This window comes from Vidua chalybeata, chromosome 19, assembly GCF_026979565.1.
Source record: "Vidua chalybeata isolate OUT-0048 chromosome 19, bVidCha1 merged haplotype, whole genome shotgun sequence".
Taxonomy (NCBI): domain Eukaryota; kingdom Metazoa; phylum Chordata; class Aves; order Passeriformes; family Viduidae; genus Vidua; species Vidua chalybeata.
This window is the reverse complement of record NC_071548.1, coordinates 5,214,241-5,233,801: the sequence shown is the minus strand read 5'-3', so window position 1 is coordinate 5,233,801 and position 19,561 is coordinate 5,214,241. Positions and strand designations below refer to the sequence as shown.

Genomic DNA, 19,561 nt, shown 5'->3' with positions numbered 1-19,561 from the left:
CGTGGCCCCACCCCGCGCGGCGGCGCGCGCAGGGAAGATGGCGGCGCCCAGCGCGGCGGGGCTGGGCCGGCGGCTGCGGGCGTGGCTGCCCCGGTGAGCGGGGAGAGGGGCCGGGGGGGGCTCCCAAGGGGCTGCTGCGCATCGCAGGAACACGGGCAGCACGGGAGGAGGCCCGGGGGCGGCTCGCCGGGAACACATGAGGAGTGCGGGGAGGGTGTCCGCCGCACTGGGAGTACGCGGACGGGCCGCCTGCCTGTTTTTGCCGGGCTCCCATAGGCATAGAACTATCAGGGTTGAAAGGTTGGACCTTTAAGGTCATCCAGTGCGACCGTGCACGAAGCACTGCCATTCTAATCCCTAAACCACATCACCCAGCGCCAGTCCAGACGCCTCTTGAACAGCTCCAGGGATGGTGACTGCACCGGCCCCCTGCGCAGCCGCTTCCAATGCCTGGCCACAGGAACAGTGAAAAAAGGCATAGACTCCGCTTTGAGTTGCTCGCCCCAGTGCCACGTGATGCCTCTCACATCTAGCATTCCTTCTGAGGCGTGTTCACGTCTGCCCACATCTGTCTGCATCCCTGTCACGACACAGCACGTGCACTGGGTTACAGCCCCGCTTCTCTCGTTCCTTGCAGGATAATGCCGGTGAGATGGAGCCGCTACAACCCCAGCTACCTGGAGCCAGAAGCGAAAAAGGAATCGTATCAGAAACCCTTAGAGGAGCTGACTGAGGAGGAAAGGGAACACATGGAGCTTAAGGCTGTTCGACCCATCAAAGCTGCTCCTCCCAGTCTCTCCAGTTCCGTGTTCAGCGACCCCATGATCAGGTCAGAGAAAGCAGCAGCTCCTCCTTTCTCCAAAAATGCCTGGGAGCTGTGCTGCCCTCCTCTACTTTCACCTGCTGGCTTCACATTGCCTTTTGTTACAGCACAATCCCTATCTTCTGGGTAAATCTTTTCCCATCAACGAATCCATTGTTCTGCAGTGATTAGAGATAATTACAGCAGATCGGGCAGCACCCACACTTAACCATGGAAACAACACAAAGGGATGGGGGTGGGGGGCTTATTTCTGTGGGTGATAAAACCAGAATTCATATCAGATCCTGTCTGACTTTGTGTTTACAGCAAATTCACCAATATGATGATGAAGAGTGGAAATAAAGTGCTGGCCAGAAGCCTCATGTCTCAGGTAAGAACTCAGGTTTATTTTCACTATTAAAACTGGACAAAATAGAAGGCTGGGATGTCAAACCCACTGAAATTGGGAATTGGAACGGGTGGTCCATCTCTGTGGTCCTGATGTGTTTCACTCTGCCGTATGTTGCTTGCAGCATGATTCCTCTGATAAACCCTGATTTGCTTGATAAAATGTACATTGTCCCAGCTTCATTAGCTCACAGACCAGCAGGTGACAGCTTAGTGGAGAACTTTCTCTTTCCATCCTTCAGTATGCCTGTGTTCTTTTGTACTGTGTGAAGACAGAGAATACCCTTAAAAAGCATGATTTTCTCTAAAGATCTTTGCAGCTCTCTGTCGTGCCTTACCCTCTGTATAACTTGCCCTTGACGTCCCACAGATGTGTCATCTACATGACACAGCTTTGAGCCTGTTCTGACCCACAGCAATTGGTATTAACTGGTGTTCCCATCTGGTCTCTTCCACCTTTGAACTCCCTTGAAATGGAAACACATTTTGCCCAAATTAACTGCTGATGCCTTCTTACAGAAAAGCACACAGGCTCTGGGCTCTGGAGTCTAGGCTTTGCAGGGGAGGGTGCTCAGTGCACAGACCCCTATTCCTGGCTCCACTTTGTCCCTGCCCTTCCCTGGCTTCTGACCCAGGTTTGTGCTGCTCATCCCCCTCACCCGAGATGCAATGACTGATAAAAGAGACTGAAGAGCTGGAAGAGGGTGAAGTAAAGCTTGAGTTAAAGAATTCCCAATGGGTCTTTTGCCTCTGGGGCTGGTGGACCAGCTGCTCAGGTGAAAATGGGATGCCTGTAAAAGTGATGTAACCTCATAGAGTGGGAGAATCCATCTGCCCTGTATGTCTTCTTTCTTGCCTTTCTTCCAAGACTCTGGAAGCCATTAAAAGGAAGCAGCTGGAGAAGTACCACAAAGCTCCAGAAAATGAGAAGGAGACAATTGAATGCAACCCCTACGTCATTTTCCACCAGGCTCTCAAGAACTGTCAGCCCATCATTGGGCTCAGCAACATCACCAAAGGAGGCAAAACCTACCAGGTGAAAGGGGGGCTAGGAGCACATCTGGTTGGGAGACAATTAGCTAGGGAGGCAAATGAACTGGTTTCCACCCCATCAGCTCAAGATTATCTCTCCTTGAAAAGAGCCACTTTGCAATCTGGAATAAAACAGCACCTAGAAACTGTCCAAAATCAGGATCCCCACCTCTGAGTATTGTGCTTCCCCTGTCACAGAATCACTAAGGTTGGAAAAGATTTCTAAGATCAATCAAGTGCAACCATTAATCAGCAGCAGTCTCTGGTTCTCTGACTAGATGTGAGGAGAAATACACAGCAAGTATTTTCCAAAGAGACAGAGATGAGCAGCAAAAGAATTGTTAGTCTTTGGACTACCAGTCCCATCTGTTCCACTGCACTATGTTGCTTGGGGAGAGGTCCCAAAGCCCTGGGGCGGGTCAGCGTGGCAAAATGGGTCACCTAGATCCAGTGGGATATTTAAAACATGAGCCGAATCTGTCTCTGAGTACAGGCTCTGCAACCCTTGGGGCCTGAAGGAGAGGTGAGACGTGGAGGCATTTGGAATGAGATGATCTTTAAGGTCCCTTCCAACCCAATCCGTGCTGTGATTCTGTGACTTCTCTGTATTCAGTGCAGAGATGGGGTGACCATCTCCCATCTCCGCTAACTCAAACCAGCCTGGACCCAGTTCCCAAACAGGCCAGAATTTCCATTTTGGTAGCAGTGGCCAGTTCCTACGGACAGAGCAGGAGAACTGGCAGGGCTCAGCTGTTGGGAGCGCGTCTGGCTGCAGAAAGCAGCACAATGAACACCTGCAGGTGCAGCTGCTGCTGTGCGGCTGCTGGGGAGGAGCAGGTTGATGATAACTGCCGTGGTTTAACCCTTTCCCAGGTGCCCATCCCACTGACGGACAATCGCAAGCGCTTCCTGGCCATGAAGTGGTTGATCGCCGAGTGCAGGGAGAACAAGCACCGCCGGACACTGATGCCAGAAAAGCTCTCCCAGGAGCTGCTCCTGGCCTTCAACAATGAGGGGCCCGTCATCAAGAAGAAACACGTCCTGCACAAGATGGCAGAGGCCAACCGGGCATACGCCCACTTCCGCTGGTGGTAGGGACCCTGCCTGGGACACGCTGCCACGGCCTGGAGAGCAGAGCCCCGGGGCTGCCAGCCTGGGAGAGGGAAAGGTGGAATATCCCTTGCAGGCAGCTTCTGTTCTAACCCAGGGAAAGCTCACATGATCGCCATGAGGTTTTTTTTCTTTGTGCTTGTTCGGATGGGGGAAGGGGGAATCTGAGTTACCAGCCTCAGCAGGGCTGCTCCAGTTAATTCATAATCACTTCCCTGTGAAGACAAGCCTTACATGTTTTTCTTACAGTAATGCTAAACAAAACCATCTTTCACTTACCTGTTTCCTGAGGATCTGAAAGTCTCTTTGCTCCTCAAATCAGCAATGTTTTTGGCTGCAGAGCTGGATCCTCTTCCACAGGGATTAGTACAACAGGGAATAAAAAGCCCTTTTTGATTTTTGGTTTTGGCCATCAGCAACATGGTCTGCACAGGTTTGATGGGAATGTTGACAAAATAAAACCAGTTTTATGGGAAATGTTTCCCCATTCCAGACCTTTGTCTCTGTTGCTCCAGGTACCCTGGTTGTGTACCCTGAGGCCCTAGACTGGAGCAGACACTGACTTATCTCAGCCTTAGGGCTTCAGTCAGGAGCAACCCTTCAGTATTGCTCAGAGCTCAGCAGCTGTGCAGGGAGAAAGCAGGGCATATGTTAGTGGAAAACTTTTATTAGAAAAAAATCCTTCAATAGACTATTTTGTTTCATTTCTTCCTCTCCCATTCTTATAAGAAATATACCATAGCTGAAACTTGCAAAATTCTGAAAAAAAAAGGTGACAGTTATTATAGAAAATCTATAAAACCCATTCCTACATGTGCTTAAGGACCTCTTCTGTTGCAGGCTGCCCTGTGGCAGGTATTCCTGGCTGTGGAAGAGGCTGTGTACATGCAGGTGCAGCCAGCCTGCTGGAAGGAGTCTGGGGAAAAAAGCACTTGGTTGAGCTGTTTGTGAGGTACAACCTGAGCTGGGATATTTCCCTGCTGCCTCCCACAGCTCTGCTGGTTTAGGGGTAAAGCAAAATGTTCTCAGCCTAAACTGTGCTTTCCGTAACACTCATAGAAAATGCTGGTGTGAGCTGGAAGCCTCCCAAGCCCTTTGCTGACAGCAGCCCAATATTAAGACAAAATCAGTGGGAAAATTTGCTGGGTGAAGTGTGCCCTTCCCACTGCTCTGAACCTCCAAAGTCAGACCAGCACCAGCTGCATCTGACAGTAGGTGCAGAGAGGCTCTAGCCAGTATAAATCCTATTTACAGGGAGTGCTAGAAAATTAATGTGAAAAATTCCAAATTGGTACGAAGCTTGCTGGTGAAGGTGCTGGGGATTTCTCTGCCTTGGGAGGTTAATCCGTCACTTCGCTGTAATAATATTTCTGGGCAGCGTCCGTCATCTTCCAGTCAGCAGCCCGGAACTCAATGATCTCCAGCAGCAGGAGCTGGGACAGGGAGCTGAGCCCCTCCTGCAGAAGGAAGCCATCTCGGAGGAGGGAGAAGAGCTCGTCCATCCGCTGGGAATTCATCTTCTCCAGCTGCTCACCGATGCGGTGGAGCTGCAGGACCAAGCAGTCCACCTTCAGAAGGAAGAGCAGATGCTGAGCACAAAGCAGTGGAGGTTCCTCTGCACCCCCCCGCCCCCAGCTGTGCTTTTTACAGTCCTTGGGCAGGACAACAGGCACATCAGCAGCTCTCCCTGCACTCACCTCCTCCTCCTTCTGCAGGCTGTCGGGCTGTGCCAGCCGGAACAGGCAGTCGTACACAGGGTTCACCAGAGCCATCATGGGCATGTTGTTCACCTGCGAGGAGAGCGGAGCATTGTCAGCCTGGGGCCAGAAAAGCCTCTGCAGCTATTTTAAATAGTTATTCCCTTGCTCCTCGCCAAAGGAGAAGGAAGCAGGATTGTGCTGTATTAGTGGAATTTACATCAGAGATCAGACATTTGAGTCTCCAGGAACCAGAAGCTGAAAAAATGATGTAAAAAATATCTATTTTTAAATGTAAGCAGGTAGTCATGGGAAATATACTTGTTCCAACAGTATTTTTCCTGCCTGCAGCTCTACTTGCATCATTTTTACATCTACTCCAAGCAGGAATTCAAAGTTCACACGCTGCACAAAGGCCTGAAGCCAAACTCCATCAGCAAACCCCACAGCAACTAAACCAGTCCAATCTGGAACAGCTGGGAGCAGGCAAATCAGGGGCTTTCAAACACTACATACAAAATGAGGAAGCTGAAACACTGTGACTGTTCCTGAAGACTTCCTCTGCCTCTCCAAGCCTGTAGATAGCACCAGCTCTGTCAGCATCCTTGTGCTAAGAACCTGCTCTGGCCCCCATGGCCCTGGGGCTCTGTACAACACCCATTGAACACCCCTGCTCTTGTATCTTGGGATGCCCAGGCCCTTCTGGCACTGCAGGCAGCAGCAGCTGGCTGCTCCAGCTCCTTACCCTCAGGTAGTCGAAGATGTTGCAGATGAAGGTGACGTAGCAGATCCAGGCCTGGAGTGAGCGCGTGCGCAGCTCCTCCCTGTCCTTGTACTCCTGCTGCAGCCGGTTCAGCAGGCTCCTCCGGAAGATGCTCTGGCCAACTTGTTTGCTCTCTGCCTATAAGCCCACAAAAACAGGATGGAGGGATGAAACAGGGATGCCAGAGGGGCAGGGGGACGCAGTACCACACAGATACCCTTCTGTGATTCCCAAAGAGGCAGAAAAGCTGCAACTTGCTGCCTGTGCTGGCCCACTGCTCTTCTGGATGCTGCCTCTGCATGGGGCAAGTGGCAAGACAAGAGAGATGGGTAAGGGGTCAGGGCACGTGACTGGGGCAAAGCCCTTCCTGGCCCAGCCCAGGGACAAGCCGCGCAACAGCCCAGGTGTTTCACTCTCCAGACACGAGCTCTCACCTGGATGATGGTGTAGCAGATGCGTCCAGCCTCCTTGCTGAACACAAAGTCTTTGAGAGACTGGTCCACTATAATATTGGCCACTTTCTCCAGGTCCACATTACTGGGGTCTGCAGAGAAGAGGAATACTGTTAGGACCCAGCCCTCTTTGGCCCCTGATTGCTTTGAGGCACCTGGAAAGCAACCAAGGTCTGTGCAGGACCCAGTACAGTCACATTACATGGTGCAGAAGCCATGCATGGCAGAGGAGCTTATAAAAACCTGCTGACCTTTGAGGGCTGTTTTCAGCAGCTTCTGAGTCTCAGAGTCAAAGGACTGTATTTTGTAGTCTTCTTTGCCTGTTTCCCCCATGACTGGTTTTCTCCAAGGGCAAGAGTCACCTAGTTCCTGAGGAAGGAGCACACAGAGCTTAGTTGGACAGAGGTAAACCATCACCCATTTCCCATTTGGCACGTCTCAGGTAGTTGAAGCACAGGCTGTTTCCTGATAAGGAAATTCCTCTTTTATTAGGGCAGCAACTCTAGATCTATGCAAATCCTCATTCTCACATCTTTTAAAGCCTTGTCTCCTACCAACTGGTGATAGAACTTCAGAGCCTTTCTATTTTTCTGATATGAAAAACATGTTACAGGCAAAGCAGACACAAAATACATGTGGCTGTATCACAGGAAGGCACACACTGCTCCCTTGGGCCTTTGAAACACCAAGTCAGCAGCTTTCATACAAAAATCTGGGAAGAATCAAAGCCAGTACAAAAGCATCCAACACATACTCACCAGAGCACCTCTACTGCACCACAGCCAGACCTCTTCACCTCCTAGCACGACACAGCAAACTCAGCAGCCAAATCCCCAAGAGCAACAGCTCCCATCTTTCTCATCCCTCTGCAGCACCAGCAGTGCTCCTAACGAGTATTTAGATTGATTTTCTTCTGCTTTGTGATACAGTGAAGACAGCAAGAGGGTATGCATGGCACAGAGAGGAAGGGTTTGCCTTGATTCACACAGGATCTGATGGATGGAAATGCAGGGCTGGCCAGACCAGCAGTACAAACAGAAGGCAATCGGCCAAATGAGTTTTGCCAACGTCGAAATTCCTCAGCTATTACTCACCCCTCTCTGCAAACACGTCCCTATCCAGATCAAAGCCCAAGAGCCTTTAGGGGCATGGGACAGGTACCGTGGGCAGTCCCCTCACATAGAGCATAACAGTAACTTAGAGCAGAGAGAAGCCCCATGAGGGTGACCACCTTGCCGACGCTGCTCTCACAGCTAAAGCTCTCACCTACCCTGGGACTGGCACAGAGGTTTCTTTCCCAGAGGGATTCACAAGCAGTTGGGTGCCCTCCGTGCCATGCCTAGTTGGCAAACACCTTCCTAGCCGACCTCTCCTCTCTCTGCATCTGCACTCATGCCATGCTGCACTGCCAGTGGAGCAGCCCGAGATCACCAGCGGCCCCGTGTCCCACCAGCAGCATCTCCACGCAGCAGGACCCTGGCGAGAGCACAGCGCCTCACGTAGCGCAGCGGGAAGCGCCCGAGCCCGTCTGGCAGCGTCTGTGCCGCCGCCGCCCGGCCCCCTCTCCCGGAGCTGCCGTTCCACGGCTCCCTGGGATGGCCACGGCTGCTTTGAACTGCTGTGCCAAACAACCCTGCCAGAGCAAACCACAGCGTGTGAACACTGAGCCAGCCAGGTCTCGCCTGCAGTAGAGACCCTCCTGCCAGCACCACCTTATCGGAAGGACTGGTGGCAGTGGGTGACATGGGGCCACCTGTGAGTACCGACTGCTCCTCTGCCACTGGCCCCTGCTAGACGAGCGGTCCCGGGGGCTGACACGGTTGGGGTCAGCACCCTCAATCTGCCGGTGATCCACCAGCTCAGGTGCCAGGGCACCTGTGACCTGCAGGGTCAACACCTGGCAGTATGGGCTGGACAAGTCCTGGCCACTGCAAGGAGAGGGAGGAGAGTCTCCTCTGGCACCCCATAGTGTCTGCAGCAGGGGCTCTACCAGTCCCCGAAACCCCCATCGCATCCCCGCCGAGCCGCAAGTGGATCTCCCAGCGTCGAGACGCCTATGCCCGGGGCAGCTGGACCACCGGACCCCCAGGAACTCTCGCCGCTGCTCCCCGTCGCTCCAGCCCCGCGGTTGGCGCAAGCCCAAGGGCCACCGGACGGAGGAAGAGGCGGATCCCGAGGAAAGCAGCCCCCGCGCTGCCCCGGACAGGGCAGCGGGAGCCGGGCGCAGCCCCACCGACCTGCCGGCCGCCCCCGCTGTGTCCTCCGGCCGCCGGGACATCGCCGGCACCTCCCGAGCCCCGCGCCCTCCCGGCACGGCCCAGGTTTCCTCTTAGGTCATTTCCTTGCCCGAGCCGGGGGAGGGCCGGGCCGGGCCGGGCCGGGCGGGAGAGCGGCGGCAGCTGCGGCAGCGCCACCGCCTGCGAGCGCCGGGGCACGGCGGGCTGAGCGCCGGGTACGGCCGGCTGCTCCTCGGGAAACTCCTGGGCTTCCCAGGCACGGCCGGCTGCCCCCCGACACCCTCCCGGGCACGGCCGCCGCTTCTCCGACTCCCCCCCACCGGGGGATCGCGGACAGCACTCGCCCCTCTGCCCCGGTCCCCCGCGGGGCTGTCCCGGCGCTCTACAAGTGACAATGGCGTGAATTCCGCCCTTCCCTCCGAGCCAGGGCAGACTGCAGCCTAATGGTATAAAAAATGAGTAGAAAAAAGGTCAGGAAAGAGGAGAGACACTAAACCAATGCACAACAACAACAGCCGAGTATGATATAACACACTTCACATTTTTTCTCTCAAATCTCAACCATTTCATAAGGGAAGACCCCGCAGGGCGTGAAGCTTCACCGCAGAGCAGACAGGCTGCTGAAACCAGGGAATGGCTGAGGGAGCACAGAACGAACAGTTTGGGAATATTTTCTGTAGCACTACATGGCCTGGCTGGATACAAACAAAGCCTCAACTCATCCACCGGGAGTGTGAGGCTCAGGACTGACTACCACAGCTCCAAAAGCCCCTCTAGGACACAGCAGTGGGACTGGGCTGCAAAAATCCCTCTTGGCTGATCCCTTTTGGCACAGTTCTCAACAGCGGTACCCAAGAGAGGGTACAGATCTGCCTGCGGCTGAGGGGCACCCACAAGCCAGTGATGGGAAGTCCAAATGGCTCCTGCTGCCCTATGCTCTGGGCCTGATTATCCTCCCTTTCAGGCAGCAGGAGTGCCACTATGTTCTTGTGAGGTCCAGCACAGGCATGAAGAGGAAAGGAATAAATCAACTGCAGCCAGCCACTGTATAAGAAAATATTTAATGTACCTTTTCTTAAAGGTAGGCACACACTGTTTGTGTTGTGCTCAGATGCTTTTAGGAAATAGATCCACTCAGGCAACACAGCAAAATGCCACAATTACAGTTTCTACATCACAAGAGAAACTTAAATCCAAATTAAATACAATCCATTCCAGTCCCAACTGTAAAACATTCATTTCTTGTCAAAAAGGATGCTGTGCAGCTCTGGATGAGCAGGAGTGTCCTAGGAACTTGGTGAGCCAGCCAGCACTGCAGAAATCAGCATGTTCCTTACAGATTTTATGCGTCTGAGGCTGGCTCAGTGCCATGGTGGAGCTGCAAACAACTGGGGCACAACTCCTCACCAGCCCTCTGCCTGCTAAGGAGCTTTTGGACGTTCTCATGGTAAAAGGCACTAGAAGAAAACAAACGCAACTGCTGAGCAGCTTGTGAGGTGAACTGCAGGCAAATCCCTGATGATAGGATTAGCTTGGAAAGAAATCCCAATGGCCAAAATCAGCCAAGTCTCACAGTGAGGTATTTGCCATGTTGAGTCACTTCACACTGAATGGGATCACGCAGCTTCCAAGAGCATATCTGTCCCAGCACCTGGGAGAACAAGGTGATCACAGATCTCTCCCATCTCCTGCTCCTCTAATTAAAAGAGATTTAGCTCCTAACAGCATGCGTTTTGCCAGAGCATCTTGAGAAATAAGACCTGTCCTCCTAATGCTTCATTCAGCCTCAATCCCACAGAGAAATCAACACTCTTCTTACAGTGCTTTCCCCAGCAAAGTGCACATGAGAAATCTGTGAGGGACAGATGCTGCTGATCAGAAGTGAAGAAGTGATTGTTGGATGCAGCTCCTAATAATGTTGAGGTTGTCACATCTTTCTCCCTCTCACTGGAAGCTCAGATGCCTTTATGGGTCTGGAACATTTGTGACTCACAGCCTAAAGGCCTCTGACCAGGGAGTGTCTCTTCCACAGCCTGGGCCAGACAGGCAAAACTTAAAACTCCGGCTTTGCCATCTGTTGGGTGGAGGCAAGCTTAGTTAATGCAGAGTGAAGGAAAAAACGACCCCAGAGAGGAAAAGCTGCTCCATACACTCCAGTGCTGCCCTCACTGTGGAGCAGCCAAGCTCCCCATACCAGCATCACCCCAAACTCCACAGCACCCTCGAGGAATGACATCTTAACAGAGCACAGGTTTTCCTGTTCTTTCCTGCTGCTGAGTTCCCAACCAGTTACCCTCTATTTTGTGTGGTTTAACAGCAGCTCTTTGACAAAAAATGGAAAACAATTCTGCAACGTTTAGACAGGATGGATGAGTCCCCGTTTCCTAAGGAAGCCTAGGTCAGCACTGAATATTTTCTGCTCCAGCCTGCCCCTGCTAACCATGACGGCATTCCTCTCACCAGCAACAAAAGGCAGTAACAAAGCCAACCTATTTGTGTCTGTTTTGAAAAGAGACACTTCTCTCCCTCAGAAGGATGTCATGAGGCTGAGTTCTTTACTCCTTATGATGTCTTTCCAAGAACAGGTGAACAGTAAACAAAGGCTAAACATCGTTAAGAAGATTCTGAGGAATCTCAGAAGAGCCTAAATAACACAGGAAAATAGGATTGAGGCACTAGAAGAAACTCTGTATTTCCTATATTTTCTGCTCTAAACAAAATGGCCATTTTTAGAGTACATGCAGCTCTCTCCCTCTTTAAGACTCACATGTTGGTCTCCTGCCTGACACTGACACTGCTCAATGAACTTAATTTTACACAGCTCAGTCACCTGCAGGCCATTTTGTACTCCAAGATCTCAAACCCATAGCAGACATAAAGTTATTCAGCCTGGGCTTGCAAGGAATTTTTCCAGATACTTCAGCCACCAGTGAAACAGCTGTTTTTTAAAAACAGCCTCTCACAATAGCTCAGGGTAAGTGAGCAATGCTGATATGCTCAGCAAAAAAAAATTGCCAAGAGAAGTTGTGTCAATGGAAAGGAATTGGTCACGTTGGAATCTGGCCAGACCATTTGGGATTAACACCCTGAATACTGCAAAAGAGCTGGGAAAAGCTCTGTGTTTAAAAACCATCAAACCATCCTCCAAATAACTGCAGTGCTCTGCCTTATCCACCCCTTGCAGATGACTAACATGCTTTTGTATGGCAGGGCTGGGAATTCTGCCTTCCACACAGTCCAGCCACACCCCGCTAGGCTTGAAAAAACACAGAATAAAAGAGGAGGAAGAAAGTAATTTTCCTCTTTTCCATTGTTACATAAATCAGAGTTGTCGGTAGGTTGTTTTATTGGCTTTTTAAACCACTCATAAAACCTTTGAAACACCAGAAAAACACTTTTCCATCTCTAATTCAATCATCCATGTGAAACAGCAACTCAGCCAGCCAATTCCCATTTGATGTTCATTCCTTTCACTTCAGCAAATCTTGTCAAAACATTTTCATCTGCTAGCACCAGTGCAGGACTGAGGTTCTGAAATATTTTGAGGCTACTACAGAAATATTTGTTATACACATTCAGAGGTGATATTAAATAAATAATGATTTAAAAAAATTACTAGTTTCCACAGGACTTCATTATTCCAGCTTAGAATAATTATTTCTCAACTCTATACAGCATTTGTTTACTCACTGCTTTGAAGCAAAGCACCCTGAAGTAAAAATGTAGTTTGTGCGTTGAATCCCCTCAGTGGGGCACTTGATATGCAGGTTTGCTTGTAAAAAGTGTGAGTGAGGCATTGCAAATCCCTAAGAGATGTATGGCCAGACACTCAGGAAGAGAAAAGGGAATTCAGCATACAATCAAGTTCACTGGAGTTAAAGGAAAAACAAGTCTGATCCAGCATTATCAGAGAAGATGCTGTGTTTAAGATGACAGAGAATGCTCAGCTAGCAAATGGTGACCAAGAAGCAGCAGCTGGCAGCAAAGGTAAGGAAAACTGAGGGTCTGTGCACAAATGTGGCTTTACCTGACTTCACACCAACAGGACAGAGAGACCTGTGCAACACCGAGACAAGAACCTGGAGCAAACAGCAGGCACGGAGCAAAGGAATAAAGCTGTGCAGATGCAGTGCTAGGAAGTGGTGTTTGGTTGGTTAAGCAGCACTAGGCTGGGCCAGAATCCCCTCTCTGGGATCCAGGGTGAGCTCACCCACTTTATTGGGTGCTTTTCCAGAGCACAGGCATTGCTAGGGAGTGGTCTGTTGGTTCCCCCTCTCCCCACTAAATGTGCACTAATATGAGAGGAGACAGAAGGAACGTGCTCTGTTGAATGGCTCCCAGCCAAGCAGTTCAGTGTCTCCAGCAGAACTGCAGTCGCCTTCTCCTTCTGTTTGGTCCCAGGAGGTGATTCCCCACAGGCTGGGGGAGCTCTGGGAGCTCTGACATTTCCAACATGCTCGTGACAGAGCAAGGCCATCAGTCTCCACTTGTGAGGAGAACAGCAGGCAGCCACACACGTCCCTTTCAGCCTTCCTTCCTCTTCATGCTGTCGGGGCTCTTCAGGGCACACAGGAGGCCGCAGAACAGCTCGTACCAAAAGAAGATGAGGCCAGAGGAGAAGGCAGCCTTCAGCAAACTGGGAGAGAGGCCTTTGAAAAACCCACCTGGGCCCTCCTCTCGCATGATCTGCCTCATGCAGTCCAGGAAACCCCCATATGTCCGTACCTGAGAGAGAAATGGCAACAAGGTTAAACAAGAAAACTTCAGAACAACTGGAAAAAACCACAAAGATCCCCAAACTATACCACAGAAACATTATCTTGATATGCAGCCTGGAGATGCCTTTCTGGATAATATAATAACTAACTGAAAGTTTCAGAGACCATTTAGAGAGAGCAAGATGGAGGAAATGTAGACATACAGCATCAGCAATGGTTTATGCACATCATTCACTGAATGGCTGTAAAACCTCTGCATGCAACAACAGCATGACTTTAAATTTATGGCACAAGTTTGTGAAGTCATTATTTCAGATTGTGCAGCTGCTGCTTTCTATTCTTCACTGTCTAAGAAGGAAAAAATGTTGAGTTTTCTGACAGAAAGCAAACACAGCTACAGCAGAAGTTTCCCAATTAGCTGTCTGCACGTTGTCATGTTACACTGTGCAGTTTTAACATCTTGTGACACATCAATGCTAAGAACAAATTCTGTATCTTACTGCAAGAGAAAAAGCATCCAATGCAATGGGCTGAGACATCAAAATCCTATTCCAGTTTCTTAGGGTACAGACTGATTTCCTTCTCAGATGCAAGGAATTTTAAGGAAAATAGAAAATTTCCAACATTTCATGGAAAAAAAAGATAAAGTTCCTTGAAAGATCTGTATCAGTCTTCAAGTGTATTTCAAGATGGTAACAATGGTGCTGAAGAACACCAGAGTATTTAATTTGTTTTGAATTTCAGGCTATTCTCATACATAAAACACATGTTGAATACTTGGTGCTTATTTCTTGTGTCAAAATATTAATTGCAGAAGAGGAGCCTGACAGCCAGGTGACCCCAGCACAGAGCCAGTGTCATCCTCTGCTAGTAATTTGGTTCTGAATCAGAAAAACCAAGCTGCAATTAGAAAAGTAAAGTAAATCAAAAGCCCTTTCCTGCCTGACTCATCCCCAGCTCCAAGACACAGTTGATGGAGAGGGATGACAAGCCAGAGCACAGGTATGTTGGACAGGTCCCTCCTGGGACCTAACATAAAGTAAACCCAGTATGTTCATGTATAAATTCACATTATTAAATGAGACCTGTGCTCACTGGGAGCTCCCAACCCAAACATGAACTCAACAGGTACCACTGGTGGATTGTCGCTGCATTCCAGTGCACTGGACTAGCCCATACTCAGGAAAATCCACCACTTCCAGCATTTCTCACCTGCCCAAAGGCTGCCCGAGCGTGCTCAAAGCCACCCACTTGCAGTCGCTTTTTGACCACATCCAAAGGGTACGTGAGGCTTTTGCTGACAACTCCAGCACAGCTGCCACAGACAAGGTTTTTAATGCTGGCTGAGAAGCAGAAAGGGAAAAGGATAACAGGGAGGAAAAAAAGAGGATTATCAGGGAATTCTGATTAAAGATCATAAGAGGTAAGTTAAAAATCACTTTTCACAAGAAGTAAGGTTAAAAAAGTCCTTTGAAGTTACATCACCTCTTCTGCAATAGTTTCAGCCAAAAAATCTCAACCTGTATTTCTTCAGGCTTGCAATGTCTGTTGGAATCAGAGGACCTGCTCCTCTTGGTCCGTTACACTGACTTATGGTTTTGCTCTGCTCAAAAAAACCCAATCCACAGTCACCAGACAACTTGCTGCCAGTGGATGAAAGCTTTCATTCTGCGCCACACCCCCCCCCCCCCCCCCCCCCAGTAAAAGCCTGGTCACTGGAAATCTTGCACCCCTGACTTGCTCAAGGAGGCACAGGTATCTAGAACTGCCAATGTGGCAGGTTGCATCAGGATGAGGTTCTCTTACAATGGAGCTAGAAATTAATACAACAATATCAAATCAAGAGCCTGGCAGCTTTAAATTAGAGTAGATGAATCCTCTTCCCTAACAGCTGTGCTGTAATCTGCAGGCAGATTTACTACGGGAATCCAAGAGTCCAGTCCCCACAGCACTAATGAAACAGAAAGATTATGGCAGGACTGTCTTCCCACAGTATCAGTAATGTGACACTGTTAAAGAAAGAGCACCCTGGCCTGTGACACTTCACTTTCCCATCCACCCACTTCCATCATGGTTATTGTACAACGGGAGCTGTTTGTAAACTCTGCTGTACTTAATTTGGCATTTCCCTGCAGGGGTAAAAATGAAAGGTGGGAAATTGAGACACTTTTCAGATGTTGCATCCAAAAATGTGAAAGGACTAACAGAGCTTACATCAGTCACCCAAACTAGCATTCATCTTCAGTCTCTCCAGACTGCAACCATCACTGTCCCAAGTTCCTACCCCCAGTCTTTGCTTCAGCTGGAATCACCCATTTGGAAAACTGCTGCAGGATGTTGTAGAAGAAGAACTGGAGACCAGCGTATGGGAAGATAGCAACGAGTGTGGGGGTCAAACCTCTGTAGAAAGTCCGAGGCCCTTCTGTCTGGTACATGATCACCACTGCATGGCGAAGGTTGGGGTAAATCTGAACAAGAAGGAAGAGGCTGAGTGACTTTCCAGTGAACTTAAAAACAGCAAACCAAAGGTCAGGTCATTTCCCAGTAATGGGTATAGGAATTTTCCACTGCTCAAAATACAACTGACTGTCTTCAGCACAAAGTGATGAGCAAGGTTATTTTCCACACCCTCACAGCGTTCTCTGCTAAGCCCTTGTGACTTAACAGAAACAAGGCATGGAGCTGAGTCCTGAGACCACCTACATCACAGACATGATTATTTTTCTTTTAACAGTTCTTAACTCCTGCAACACAATTAATATAATACATACCATAATTCTACTGCAGGCTAAATACAGAAATGGCTCTGATACAAATCTATCCCATTATTACACACCTAGTTAGCACAGAGACCAATTCTTGTGTAATTAACACAAAGCACAGGTGAAAGGTGCCTAGTTTCAAGTAGCATCCCCATCATTATCTAAACATGACTCTCTGCATGTGCAAAGTTTCAAAAATGCAATGTTCAACAGTCTGGGGAGCGGGTTCTATAAAAAGCCAACAGCCAAAGCAAAAAATTGAGTTATCCTGTTAAGGACAGTTTCTCCTTTCTGCATCACCTGTCAGGATCAGAAGCACCACAACACAATTAGGAAAGCTGTGTCAACAGCACGAAGGATAACTTGGCAACAGTGCAAACACTGGCCGTAACAGCACCTGCTCCTTCCTTTTAACCCACAATGCTTGTACGTGCTTTTGAACCTCCTGCATCTTCAGACCTGTGAAATATTGCTCTGCTATGGATGACAACATGGAGCGCTAAGCCTCACCTTTGGCTCACCCTGGGCAGCAAAGCGGGTGCGCAGTGTGTCCACAGGGTGGACTGCGACCGTGGCTGTGCAGGCAGCCAGGCCCCCGCACACCAGGTGCACGAAGGAGTCGCGGGCTTTGAAGGAGGTGACGTTGTGCACCAGTTCCGTCAGGCTCTCGAATGCCATGAACTTGCAGAAACAAAAGCGCAGGGGTCAGGAAGCTGATCCTTATAACTCACACAGGTTCCCTCTCATTTCACCAACAGCTCCACCCCTCCCTGCTTGTTATCACCTTCTATGTCCTTCAAAAGTCCTCCCCAACCTGCAACGTGTAAAAATCACTAAGCACCCCAGGGAACGCTTGGGATACTCTGGTGTCCAACACTTCTGCTAATTCTTGCATTTAGGATAGTGAAAAACTAATTTTAATGTTCTATGGCTCCAGAAGAGTGTTTGCTCTATCACAGATATGCTTTCCTTTACCCTTTCAGCCACTGCTCCTAAAGTAGTTACTAATGTTTACAAATTAAGCTTAACAGTGCTGTGTAAAACACCCTCATCAGCTTCATTGATTTTTTTCCTAACAAGCCCTTAGGGTGACAGCATGACTAGAAGGAAAAAAACTGCCCAGACTTGGGACATGAACAGCTAAGCCAAATGTCAGGAGTAGAGAGGGCTTATCTATGACACTAGATACAGACAGAGCTCAGTGCTCCAGTCTATTCAGCCAGCTCAGGAATATTAACTTAGGAATTATTCACCAGCTTAATACAGCTATACATCCTTTCCACTCCTGAACACAGATGGTCTGAGGGAGCAGAGCAGTGTCCTGGGTACACACAGTTTGCCCAAGTGATGCCTGGTGCCCTCACCTGAACAGCTCCGAAGCCGATGGAAAGGAACTGAGCGGGAACATGGCCCTTCCAGAAGGCTGTCAAGCCCTCCTCCCGGAAGATGCGCTGCACAGCTTGCAGGATGCCGTGGTACTTGGCCGCGGGGTTTCTGGAGGAGAGCTGCTCAATCTGAAGCTGGAGAAAATGGAGAAAATATTTTCAGTTTCACCCTTCAACACTGGTTCAAGTGTCCAGTTCAGGAATTCACAACCCTGTCAGCCAGCCAATGCTAAGGGATGACATTCTGTCTTCCCACAGAACCACATTCAGATCTGACTGGGATGTTATTTGTGAAGGACTCTAAAAGAATAAAAATGTGCATGAACACAAAGATAAGCAGGAGGGATGATGGTGAAATCCAGTCAGAGAGTGTAAGTCATTCACAAAACCAGAAAGAGAACGAACTCTGAGAAACACAAGATTCCATTCCCATACAAGTTAAGTTGTATAAATAGAAGTGGTGGACACAAGATAGCCCTACTTCCTTGCATAACCTGTACACAACTTAGGTGAGGCCTTACGAGCGGATTTAGTGCTCTCTGGCTGCACAGGTGACCTGTTCACCCAGGACAGGATCAGCTCTTCTCCCTGACAGGCTCTTTCATTCCTGCCCCCGGGCACGCCGCGAGTGAGGTACCTGAAAGCGGATCTTGAGGACGTCCAAGGGGCTGACAAGGACCCGAGTGACCAAGCCAGACGCTGATCCTGCTGCAGCCGCTTCCACCGTGGACACGCACCTGGCTTCGGGGTCGTAACCCACCATGCCTGCCGGCTGTTCCCAGCCTGGGCAGGGCCGCAGTAGTGAGCCCCACCCACAGCGAGCCCCCCACCCCACGGTCCCCTCACCTCAGACTCTCTTCTCACCCCACGGGACACACAGGTGCCCCTCTGCATCACTCCCTCTGCCCCGCAGCTCCCGGCCCCGCTAGCGGCAGTCACCAGCGCGGGGGGCCGAGCCGAGCCGGGTGGCACCGGGGCTCTCCGGCCCTGGGCCGACTCACCCTCTGCCGCCGGCTCCGCACTGCGCCTGCGCGCCGCGGGGGCCGCTGGGACATGCAGTCTCGGGAACGGCGCCCACGTCCGCCACACGCGCGGGATGCGGCCTTCACAGAACCACGGGTCGGTGGGGCTGGACAACACCTGAGACCACGGAGTCCAAACTGCGAGCCAACAGCACCCTTGTCAGCCAGACCATGGCACTGAGTGCCACATCCAGTCTTTCCTTAGAGACCCCCAGGGACAGTGACAACTCCCTGGGCTGCCCGTTCCAATGTCTAATCACCCTTTGCATGAATAAATTCTTCTTGATGTCCAACCTAAAGCTCCCCTGGTGCAGCTTAAGATTATGTCACTTGTTACCTGGGAGAAGAGCCCGAGTCCCACCTGGCTGCACCCTCTTATCAGGGAGTTGCAGAGAGCAAAAAGGTCACCCCTGGGCCTTCCCTTCTCCAGGTTAAACAACCCCAGCTCCCTCAGCCCTGCCTCATCATACTTGTGATCCAGACTCTTCCCCAGCTGTTGCCCTTCTCTGGTCCCACGAGCCAGGGCTGTGAGACGGGAAGGTCAGCACACAGCCCCACACTGCCCTCAGCACTGCTCCCACCGCCACCTCCACCTTACACAACCACAGACCAACAAACCTTGTCTCGATAAAGCACAGGAGAAGTGATATTTTAAAGCAACCTAGAGTAAACACCACCTCGAGCAACATGTTCTGCTACAGCATTAGAAAAAAAGCCAAGCACTTCAAGCCACACCATGAATTTTCCGTACTGACTTCTGGCACAAAAAAAGAAAAATAAAGAACTAATTGTAGAAATATCCAGGCATTTCCACCTTGACATCATCAGTATTTAAGCATAATAACGGTTTAAAAACCCACTCAAGACTCCCATGTAGGCCTTTTCCTATTGTATGTTAACACTGAATACAACATTCATGCTCACAGGTACTTTCTGACCGTTGGCGAAGGCTGGGGAGAAGCCGCAGAGAGCTGCGCACACCTTGTTAGCCCAACAGAGCCATTCTTCTTCAGGTAACAGAAGTGAAAACAGTCTGCAGGGCTCTGATGGCGAAGATCCAAAGCCACAACAGCCCAAGCCTGGCTGCTGTACTTACACCAGCCCAACATCACCTCCCCCTTTTAGCAAAAGGCTCCAGAAGTGTCTGAACTACAAGCTCAGTCATAGCTTTGT

General features: G+C 50.2%; 3 protein-coding genes across 10 annotated transcripts; 1 reads left to right on the top strand and 2 right to left on the bottom strand.

Annotated features, from left to right (window-relative positions):
- The first annotated feature begins 28 nt into the window (after positions 1 to 28).
- On the top strand, positions 29 to 3,844 carry MRPS7 (mitochondrial ribosomal protein S7). The gene is made up of 5 exons (XM_053960307.1): positions 29 to 93; positions 638 to 829; positions 1,130 to 1,193; positions 2,079 to 2,246; positions 3,116 to 3,844. The coding sequence occupies exons 1-5, from the start codon at positions 38 to 40 to the stop codon at positions 3,335 to 3,337; spliced, it is 702 nt and encodes a 233-aa protein (XP_053816282.1). The 5' UTR covers positions 29 to 37; the 3' UTR covers positions 3,338 to 3,844.
- A 157-nt stretch (positions 3,845 to 4,001) lies between these two features.
- On the bottom strand, positions 4,002 to 8,624 carry MIF4GD (MIF4G domain containing). Of its 2 annotated transcripts, XM_053960306.1 has the most exons (6): positions 8,502 to 8,618; positions 6,516 to 6,633; positions 6,247 to 6,356; positions 5,795 to 5,950; positions 5,050 to 5,142; positions 4,002 to 4,920 (listed from the first exon to the last, which is right to left on the bottom strand). In XM_053960306.1, the coding sequence occupies exons 2-6, from the start codon at positions 6,595 to 6,597 to the stop codon at positions 4,693 to 4,695; spliced, it is 669 nt and encodes a 222-aa protein (XP_053816281.1). In that variant the 5' UTR covers positions 6,598 to 6,633; positions 8,502 to 8,618; the 3' UTR covers positions 4,002 to 4,692. The 2 variants fall into 2 exon arrangements, with proteins under 2 accessions (XP_053816281.1, XP_053816280.1); XM_053960305.1 differs by having other exon boundaries at positions 4,002 to 5,142; positions 8,502 to 8,624.
- A 924-nt stretch (positions 8,625 to 9,548) lies between these two features.
- Positions 9,549 to 19,538, bottom strand: SLC25A19 (solute carrier family 25 member 19). 7 transcript variants are annotated; one of them, XM_053960301.1, is made up of 7 exons: positions 19,007 to 19,538; positions 18,368 to 18,526; positions 17,346 to 17,501; positions 16,492 to 16,662; positions 15,504 to 15,687; positions 14,432 to 14,562; positions 9,549 to 13,226 (listed from the first exon to the last, which is right to left on the bottom strand). In XM_053960301.1, exons 2-7 carry the CDS (start codon positions 18,419 to 18,421, stop codon positions 13,026 to 13,028), a joined length of 897 nt encoding a protein of 298 aa, XP_053816276.1. In that variant the 5' UTR covers positions 18,422 to 18,526; positions 19,007 to 19,538; the 3' UTR covers positions 9,549 to 13,025. The 7 variants fall into 7 exon arrangements, with proteins under 7 accessions (XP_053816276.1, XP_053816275.1, XP_053816277.1 ...); XM_053960300.1 differs by having other exon boundaries at positions 18,368 to 19,145; positions 19,249 to 19,538; XM_053960302.1 differs by having other exon boundaries at positions 18,368 to 19,145; positions 19,313 to 19,538.
- Positions 19,539 to 19,561: the final 23 nt, after the last annotated feature.